General features: G+C 27.5%; 1 protein-coding gene across 1 annotated transcript; it reads right to left on the bottom strand.

Moving 5' to 3' along the window:
- Positions 1–625: 625 nt before the first annotated feature.
- On the bottom strand, positions 626–3,783 carry LOC119674433 (lysyl oxidase homolog 3B-like). The gene is made up of 4 exons (XM_038085571.1): positions 3,582–3,783; positions 1,333–2,263; positions 1,113–1,270; positions 626–1,052 (listed from the first exon to the last, which is right to left on the bottom strand). The coding sequence occupies exons 1-4, from the start codon at positions 3,781–3,783 to the stop codon at positions 835–837; spliced, it is 1,509 nt and encodes a 502-aa protein (XP_037941499.1). The 3' UTR covers positions 626–834.
- Between the last annotated feature and the right edge of the window lie 7,478 nt (positions 3,784–11,261).

The raw sequence follows: 11,261 nt of genomic DNA, 5'->3' as shown, positions 1-11,261 counted from the left end.
TCTTTATATTGCTATATTATATTGAGGAAGTAGTCCTAAAAAGTTTGCGTTTTGGTAATACAAACTTAGATAAAAATTAAAGCATAAAGATTTGTCTTAACATTGTCCTGCTGAGATGCACCAATGTTCATTAAAGAAACAATAATCTCGTATATTAATGTGAAATTAATTAATTTTGTTTTTTTTTTTTTTGCAGAATGAGCAATTTTTTTTAAATTATCTAATGTTATTCAGTGAAATTATTTACGATATGAAGATTATAGTATTTCTTACAAAAATCTATGAGTCAGCTATGATTATTTAAAGTATAAATAAACTTGCTACTACCACAAATCGAACCTTATTATTAATGTTTTTTTGTGTATTGTAATAAAATTATTCTTTATGATGAATTAAATAATATTTTTAACCTATTTTATAAATATATTCAAACCCACTTCTGACTGCTGATTGCTAAGTACATTTTTAGTTTCCTTTAAATTCACTGAAGTTGCTAATGCTGAAGAGCAAAAAAGTTCTGGCGCAATTTGTTACACGAAATCCACTGTAAAGCTATTAACCCACTTAACGCTTGAGTGCTCCCATATGTCATTGATATTTGAGTAAGCGATGCGATTTGATTGAGATACATATCTATACATACATCATAATATGATTTCTTTATTCATAAATTATTATAATTTCATTTGTAAACTTAATACCCATAAATAGTTTTGCTAAGCAAAAGCAGTGTTTGGTTCTTAGTTAATATTTGGCACATGTTCGCTTGGCTACTCGTTATTCATAAGAGCAGTTCTCTTAATATTTTATAAAATACTAAATATGTTCAGTAATTTAAGGTCTTTCTAGCCTGCAATCTTCTACTCGAGCATAGGTTTCAGTATAAATTAAACTGCATACAGCAGCATTATTATCGAAACTCATTTCAGCAACCTTAAATTCTGGATTAATAGCCATTTTTAAGATATATTCACCCGTTTCCATTTCTGTTATATCAACCCATTGACAATCAAGGTTATATAAATACACATCTGAACAATTTACAGAAATGCCTAAAATCAAAGATTGGAAATTTAAAACCATACTCAAAAGGTGAAGTGTGTATTACTTACCTTGATCACCAAAATTGGCACAGTTATATTTCTTTGGTATACCCGGCAAACACTGGCTGTCCTCCAAGCAGAATGAGGCTTTATGACCCTGTGCCACTTTAATACCATGCAAATCATATATGTTAAAAGTAGCAAACACTTCCATGCTATGATAGTGCCTACAATTAAGCTAATATTTATAATTTGTATCAAATAAAATTTGTCTTTAAAGTCTACTTACATATGACACATATGCCACTCCCACATATGTTTCTCCTTAAAAGGTCGAAAATCTGTGTTGCCAGCATTAAGTGCACTTGCCGTAAATTTGAGTAATCTTCTCGTCGAATAACGCCAATTTGGATCATCACGTTGTATTTCATAAGCTTCATTCGCTACACAATTCTCTTCCATTGCACACTGCATTAAAGCCATAGGACGATCTTCTAAATGTGCAGTACGTTCCAATTCATAAAAATCTACTACTAAATCAGGAGCTAAATGATCGCATATAACTACAGCCACATGGTTTGCTAGCCCATGACAACCTGCTGTGCCTGCTTGCTGATCGTGATGTAGACACTGTGCCAGCGTGGATTCATTACCATAACATTCTGTGCCACTTAACATATTTGCGGATATATTTGCACCACCAAAATAATCTGTTTGTAATGCATCACGTGCATAACCCAAATTCAATTGCCGGCATACAACATTTGCTTCAAGTAATGACCAACCATCTGAACATATTGTGCCCCATGCTCCGTTATCTATGCTTACCTCTACGCGACCTTCATTACGCGTACGTCCTCCACGTAGGCGTACATCAACTGGAAACGCATGATGTATGCGATATTTTGGTAAATTAAGTTTAGGTGGTTCAGTTGGTTCTGGATATGGGCTTTCACATATAACACCGGCTGCTTCGCTAGCTTCGCAATCATTTACACCCCAACCATCAAATCGACAATGCGTTAATTCTTTTTCGTGACCTTCACAAAATAAATTATCCATCCAAAAACGTCGTCGTGCTGGTCCAAAGTAACCACTATGTGTTACTTTTTTAAAACCGGGAAAACCAAGTTGTCTACATACTAAGCGACCTTCGATGGCATCCCATTCATCATCGCATATTGCTCCCCATTTATTATTGTGCAATACTTCGATATTACCTGAAATTGATACATTATGTATATTGTTTTCTGTTTTTTGTTTAATGTATATAATTTTTTGTTTATCATAAAATTTAGTTATTAAATTGACATATAGATTTTATTTACATTAAAAACTCGGTTTTTTTATGTTCATAGTGAGCTTCCATACTTATGATATTTTAAATAAATAAGTTGGTCATATCCTTATGTTCAACCCACGATTACACTACAGTCTCTCGCTACAGTGGTTGACGATTCTCACTGTAGTTCAACTTTATAGAACACAGTGGTCAGCGACTGTAGTGCTTTGGGCATTACTCTGACGAAGTTAAACAGAATCTCTCCAGAAGAGAAATTTTAACAAAATCGTATAGGTTTTTAAAATAATTTAAATTATTTTTTAGAAACTTTTTATAGATTTTATTTGCCTTTGAGAATTAAGATAGAAATATATTTTCTTAATAAATTAGTCATGAAAACTTTGTTTAAATAAAATAATATATATATTGCTGTATTTAAAAATATAATAATCAAGTAATTTTATTGGAAAGACACGTGCGACCAGACATATGCCGATATATACAAATTGTCGGCAATGATATAATATATAAAATATTTTGTATATATTTTATTTTTTATAAATATAAAATACACATAAAATTGGATTTAATAAATTTTCTACTTTTATTATATTATTTGCAGTTTTCACAATGAGATAATATAGCATTATATTAGATGATATAAAAATACCGACGGTTTTTTGTCACTAAATAATGTTAGTACCCATTTACATATCTTGTAATCATATCCGATTGTGTCGAACAAACACGTCTTTAAGAAGGGAAATATATATTTCACTTATATACATTTCTCTTATATATATATATCAAACAAATATTTATCAAATAAACATTATATATATTGTTAGACCAAGTTTACTTATAACTTTTGAACCGAAATTTAAATATTACCGACTAAATTACATTTTGAAGTAAAAATATAAAACTGAGATATATTAGATGTTTAGCATAATATATACATTTAATACATTTTAGTGTTTAGGTTATGAAATCACTTAAATTTTAATTTTTTTTTCTGATATATAATACAATATACAAACAAAAATATAATTTTTTAGATTTTAGATTCTAGATCGTTATTTTAAAACATATATATAACTTCATTTTATATTTTTTTATTTGTAATAACTATTTTAAGCAATTTATTTCTTTTATTTTTTAATTTCATATAATTTTAATTAATTCACTATCTCACACATTATATTTACAACTCAATTTAATTATTCAAATTACAATTATGCATTCCTCTGTAATACCTTCGAATTCCGTTTGGCCACCAACCAAGCGTATAGCGCCCTCCTCTTTATTAAGAGTTTTAATATATTTTTGCACTAAACGCTGACGTTCTTGACGAGCCTCTTCTATGGTGCGATGTACCGCGGCATTTGTTAAGCAATTAAATATAATAGATAAACCAAAGATAGCGATAAAAATATTACTAAAGTGCGATTTAGACATTATTAACATTGGCTAGCAATGATCCTCTCAATTATTAGTTAGAAAGGATAACTCCTTAATTATATATGAACTATAAACAAAACTCAAAGCGTTTATATAGCAACACATTTGCAAACGACAATAGGCAAATTCCAACTATTTTCATGTTGATGCGTTGAAGATACAATTTCGTTATGATTCTATACTACATCACATACTGATCACATACATAAAATGACTTAAATAAAAAATCGAACATGAACTTCAAATGCGGAACACAGATCATATCGATGTATAATTAAAACAGCAAACGCAACAGAAGCCACTGAAACAACAACAATAATAACATTAGTAAAAATGGTGGCAACTACAACAAACGCAAACACTTGACATAGAAGCACAATTATTGTCACTATATGCCGAATGCGATTTTGTTTATGATGTCATTATGTCGTCAACATGTGTATCTACGATCTGATCTAATAGATTCACCCTTTAAGCTTAAGTATCGACTGCAAGCCCAGCCGCAACAATAGCGAGACGATCGACAACATATTGTCAAGCCAGCCCAACGGAGGCAGTAAATAATTGCAAAAAGATTTTTTAAATTTTTGTCAGAAATTCTATGTAATAGAGCGCGTGCGACTTTAGTCACGTTGCTGCGTATTGCATAGAATTAGAATTTCTACTTTATAATCTCCAATCAGTCTTTAAGACTTTCAAATGAGCTAAATAACAATTACGAGTCTTAACTAACGAACTCTATTACACCAGTGTACAAAAGTTTTCGAAGGTACGAACGTATTAATTGTTGCTTGACTATCTACGTAAAATAGATATAGATATGGGTGCCTTTTAACCCTTTAGTTTTAAACCTTTGTGCGTCGGGAAGGAGTGGAATGCGTAGGCACTGACCACAATCCTTCGTCCCGGAAAGTAGTGCCCGACTTGCACGTACTCACTGCCTTCATTTCTAGAATCTTCATTTCTAGAAACCTTATCTTATGATAAGGACTACGTTAACAATACTTCGAGATAGGGTCGCTATTAGTCATTTAAGACTTTTATGGCTGTGTTCTAGGTTGTTTCTGGTGACAAACCTTATACTTTGTCTTGGTATAATACTTCTGCTTTCCCCAGCTGTATTCTGTCGAGATCTATTTTTTCAATCTCATACTCTTTTCATCAAACATTTCTACACGATACGATAATTTTTCCTGTCGCTGCTATTGAAGAGAAAACAACAACTAGCGCTGCTAACACTTCTCGTTCGTTTTCGATAGCCATTGCACTCAAAGAATGTGTCTTCTGCGATATAATCCTCAACTCCGCAATATAAACAATTTGTTGACTAATTTGCACATGCTCTAGATGTTGCTGTTGAAATATCCATGACTAGATAGGAATTGAGTGAGGTAGTCGTTGATTTCGCTGAAGTCTCTTGCTAGCCAGTTTTTTATTGATGTGAAGGATGTGAATCACCACTTAAAAGAAAGTGGGTCATACACTCAGTATGAGAAAGATTCTAGTTTTGGCCGGTAGATAGCTGCAACAAAACCGTTATGAGTTTTTTAAAACTCAATGTACCAAAATAACACTTTTGTCCCTAAACCAATTAGAATAAGGATATCAAATGTACCACCGAAGCAAAATTTGATGTTTATGCAGTATGTCCTATTGTAGATATCTATTCCAAAAATCATTCTATCGATAGAGTTGTATATAAGATAATTAGCATTACTCGTTTGCTAAACTCAATTTTATATAATAAAAAAGTAAATAATAAATAAATTGTTTGGGTACTAAAATACCAAAATTTTATTTACCTTTAGACTATTTTAAACTTAATTTAAAAAAATACATACTTCGAAAGAATTGCAGTAAAATCTTTACAATATTCTGAAAATATTTAAACATTAATAAGCAGTTATTAATTATTAAACAATTATGAGGAAGTAATAACCACATACTTGACTATGAATGATTCTTTAATATTAAATTATTATTATTGAGGTGTAAATGATATAAAAAAATCTTTTTTATAATATCAAAAATGTGTAATATCTGCTTTAAATAGTCAATATTTTCCTCAATAAGAGATACTCATTAGTCCATTGTAGCTCAAATTTGAAATGAAAATAGCAGCCAATGTTCCACATCTGGAAGTCATTAGCACAGATGATGATCATCGATTTTGCAGTTCAAACAATAAATGATTCAATTTGTAGGGTGCGGGTGGAAAATTAAATTAAATGTTTCATTATTTTTTTTTTTGTGTATATAGAATTGTAATGTTTACACATAAATACAATAGATTTGTTTTAAAATGTTTAAGTAATTTTCGTTGGCATTTGAATTGACAAAAATTACTGAACTTGACACTCAAAAATGTTGCGTGTTTTGATATGACATAACATGTACTAAAATCATCATTATTAAATTGTAGTACTTTTAATGTGAATGCATAATAATAAATGATATTCGCTACATTTATTTAAGAGTTATATTAGTTCAACACAATTCTAATATTAAACATAAGTTCAAGTGACAGTGATTTTTTATTATTTATACGAGAAATTCATCATTCTTTTTATGCATATCATTTAACGAAGAATAATAAAAACGTTATATAAGACAATACATCATACATGATAAAAATTTCAGTGACTCTAGAAGTCGTAATAAGCCAATAGACGTGTGTGAATATCAGAGATCACAGTACCAACATAATCCATCTACCGCTATACATCTACGGTTGCAACAGTATTTCGTTCCTTAGCGCTTCTGTAGTCTGTTTTCTCTTTTTATCTTATGATTTCTTTTTTCATCACAACCTAACCTAAAAGAAGTAATGTTAGCACTATACTATAGAGATATATACTAACCGTAGTATATGCAAATATTTTTGGGAACTTATATTAAGCCCTTAACAATGAAAGTTTATTAGTAGGGATATTGTTTAAGATTAGTTCATCTTCACTATATCAACTATATATCTTCTGTTAAAGTACTTAAATATAAAAACTTAGCTGTAGTGGTACCATCTCTACATATAAAAATTTTTTTATTTTTTATATAGAAAAAAATTGTAAATTATAAATTTTTATATGTATAATAATTTCTTTTTTATTTTGATAGTCTTCTAATAGTCAGTCATATAGCAACAACTAAAATTCTTATAAATCAGTTAAATATATTCTATAAGCACTCGTATAAAAAAATAAACAATTTGATTGCATATGCACAGCATATGTGTCGCTTCTTGAAGTAGAAAGGCGCCTGGTGACAAGTTCGCTACTTAATGTTTTTATATAATATTTCATAACAACACATCATCTTTAAAATTTTTTACTGAATGAAGTCAAAGTTAACGAAGCGTATCTCTCATTACCACTAAAAAATATCATCTAATGGAGAAACATTATTTTTATAAGAAAATAATGGAAAACGCATGCATTTGAAGGCAACAATTGTACTTCTCTTACTTCTTTTTTGTATCTTGAAATTTAGAAATTAAATGCAATAACAACAATAGTTATATATTAATTATATTAATATAAAAAACTACGTAAAATATTAATATAAAATAAATATTCTTCTATAGTATATAATATTATAATATACTAATATATAATATTATTATAAAAATTATAAATATTATGTGTTCTTTAGTAATATTATATATATTATTTTATTTACATTATATATATTATTGTAATATAAATATTATCTTAATTAGTAAAAATTATTAATATTAATATAATATTGTGATTATATATATTATATATTATTGTTATGTAGAATTATTATTAATAAGACATGCTCTTAAAATAATAAATACATATAATAATATATAATATTATTATATAAATTATGAATATTATGTGTTCTTTAGTAATATTACATATATTATTTTATTTACATTATATATATTATTGTAATATAAATATTATCTTAATATAATTAGTAAAAATTATTAATATCAATATAATACTGTGATTATATATATTATATATTATTGTTATGTAGAATTATTATTAATAAGACATGTTCTTAAAATAATAAATACATATAATAATATATAATATTATTATATAAATTATGAATATTATGTGTTCTTTAGTAATATTACATATATTATTTTATTTACATTATATATATTATTGTAATATAAATATTATCTTAATATAATTAGTAAAAATTATTAATATCAATATAATACTGTGATTATATATATTATATATTATTGTTATGTAGAATTATTATTAATAAGACATGTTCTTAAAATAATAAATACATATAAATCATATCTTTATTTATATTTATTTTTATAAACATATATAATTACATTGTATATGTTAAGCTATGAACTTAGTCTATCAAATATAATCTCTTTTAATTATGAACTGAGAAGCATTGTATGGGACTTAATCTCAAAAACCAAGTTTTAGTCCTACTTTTTCACATTCAGAGATAACCTTTGTTATATATGACTGTAAACCATTGCACTTTTTTTTTTGTCTTTATAAAACTCTACAGATTTATGTTTAGTAGAATATTCTACTTATTTGGAAATCCTCAATGAAGTAAATCTGTTATTTATCAAATGTGTTAAAGATGACATCCAATGTATCCCTAAAAAAAGAAAAGTCGAAAGTAGTTTTAGGTATAGTTTCTTACCTAATATCGTTATTTATTACAGTATTATTTCCATAACTTTCATTAATTTTTTTATATAAATTCACCTCACTTATTTTCATAGCATTATGTATAATAGTTATGTAGACTCCATTTTAATTCCTCCATTTTATTTCCCCACGGTAACATAAAGCTTTAAAGTGGAGCTGACTTCACTGAAAATACAATTGCGATTTGTCTTAAGTCAAATCATGCTTTTAATACTTTAAATTTTTCAACTCTGCTTTAATTTTTGCCTGATAAAGTTATTTTAACAATTTGAACAGATCCTTTTCATACTGTGAAAAAGAACTTCTGAGTGAAGGATGTCTATATAGATAGATTTTGAAAGGGTTGGTAACTATGTCACCCACCATGTGACTGCATCCTTTGAGAATTATTGTAAGATGGATATCTTTTTATGTTATTTTATCATAAAGCACTCTGATATAATAGCGAGACGTGGTAATTTTTCAATATAATCCTCTCTCCAATACCTGATCTTGCTAGTCACAAACAAAAAATGACTTATGTTTACTATTTTCGACAAACTAATAGGAGCTATGCTAATATTTCATCATATGTCAGTTCAAGAGCGACATGGCTTACATATTTCAAATATAAAACTTTCCACATAATCCACAGGAGGGGTGAGTCGGGGATATTAATAATATAGGTTCTTAATAATATAGATAATATAGGTTCTTACGAAACACAAAACTTAAGTTGGTCAGGGTAAGACTACGCTGCTAAAGAACTTGCATTTGCTGTTTACCAACGCTGTTGAAAGAGACACCCAAACATCAGTGCCCAGGCTTATCCAAATACAAAAAAAGATTGAGAATTCTGGTTATATTTTCACCAATTTTATTATTTTGAATACCTTCAAAAAATGTAATAAAAATAAAAGTGATGATTACCAATCTTAATCTGCTATCAAATACTCGTAGTAGTAATAATGGTGCCTTGAACGTTTGACCAATAAAAGTGTTTGATCAACAAAACTATTTTCCACCTGATTAAGCTGAAAATCAAAATCTAAATCAAATATTTGATTGCAGTGGAATAATGCAATTTAATATCTGAACTGGCTTTACTCCAAACCTTCACTCTTAACTATTGCATGCCAATGTTCCCATGCGTATAAAATATTGGCAAACTTGTGTCACTGAAAGTGCATGTATACGAGTATGTATGTATGTGTGTGTTCAAGTATCTGTGTGAATTTCGATATCAACTCGTGCGATTTTAAAAGTGTGTTTACATAACGCTTCAATGAGCAAAGTTATCAATTTTTTACTTTGATAGATTCATGGACAGTTGAATGATCAACTATGCTTTCGACAAATGGTCACTGGGAAAATTTGTTGGTCAAGTGTGTTGACATGATGAAAATGAAATGAAAAATATATAAGACATTTTTGAAATTATTAATAATTTCTTCTACTACAATATTCTGTTTTTCTCTTATTTTTATTAATTTTGCTTATATTGATTGCTGATAGATACTTTCTGCTCGATTACTTTTGAATTTTTTAAGCTTCATAAAAAGAAAGCAAAAAGGATTTTAATATGCACTGGGAATATATTTAATTATATTGAAATAAATACTGTTATCTGTGGATTTTTTTCGAATGATGTATCTTTTTAGTTACTTTAATACTACTAACTTCTACCTAACATGCAAAATGAATTAAGTTAATTAAAAAGGGTTGCGCATAAATCACGCTTTGGGTGCTATTAATCAATGCCAAGAAAAAGAAATCCGAATTGAAACAAATTAACACAAAATTTGGATTAAATTTGGAATAAACTGTAATCAATTCTTTTATATCAATAAAATAATTTACCTAAACTCATTATTTTGATGAGAATAAGAAAAAGATACTTTTTGAAAGTATATTGTGGGTTTAACAATTAGGATTTTTTTTATGTTTTCTGTTTTAATAAGTTATTTAAGGATTATAGTTTTACTATATAAAATTTTATTTTACTAAATAACAAAAATTATGTTCTTGAGTTCATTTTAATTTAATATAATTTTTATTATATTATTATTTTATATTATTATTATTATTAATTTAATAATAAATTATAAATTAATATTATTATTATTATTTTATTATAGCTTTAGATGGTAATTATGTAGGACATCATGTAAGTTCCTACTTGCTCAAAGATTCAAAAAAATGTAAATATATCTAGCTTGTTATCTGTAAATATAATCTAACCTAAAGTACATCTAATATGTACAAAAATCTAGTAGCTTACTAGATTCATTATCTCATTCTCAATATTATTAGTATTGTAGTCATGAGCTGTCTTAAATAAGTACTTGAAATACATCTAATCACACTTTAATAATATTTAAAAATAATTGCAACCTTATTTGCACAATGTTCACACATTTTTTGATATAAACTATAATACCTATAACTATATATTATAGTTTTATATCCAGACAGTTAAGCTATTTATTATTTGTCTTGTCTTCTAGGAAAAACAATATCTAGATGTATTTCATCAGACGGTAATCAAAAAAGGAAGGACAATATTTAGATATACCTCATCAGAACAAAGGCTAAGGAACTGATTCACATCTCTTTTCCCTTCATTCTTTTTTGGTATAACATTTATATCGTAATATGCAATTTTAAGTAAATAAAGATAATTTATCTGATATCGCTTATACGGTATAATATAATAATCTTAATTGATTATGGTATTATTTCCTAAAGTCTCACAAAAGAATTGTATTGAAATTTAACAACTGAAAATAACTATAATTAATTAATAAAATTATTCTAAAGCTGGTTCATGAT

This window comes from Teleopsis dalmanni, chromosome 2, assembly GCF_002237135.1.
Source record: "Teleopsis dalmanni isolate 2A chromosome 2, ASM223713v2, whole genome shotgun sequence".
In the NCBI taxonomy this organism is placed as follows: domain Eukaryota; kingdom Metazoa; phylum Arthropoda; class Insecta; order Diptera; family Diopsidae; genus Teleopsis; species Teleopsis dalmanni.
Note: the sequence above shows the minus strand (reverse complement) of the source record. Positions and strands in the feature narration are given on the sequence as shown.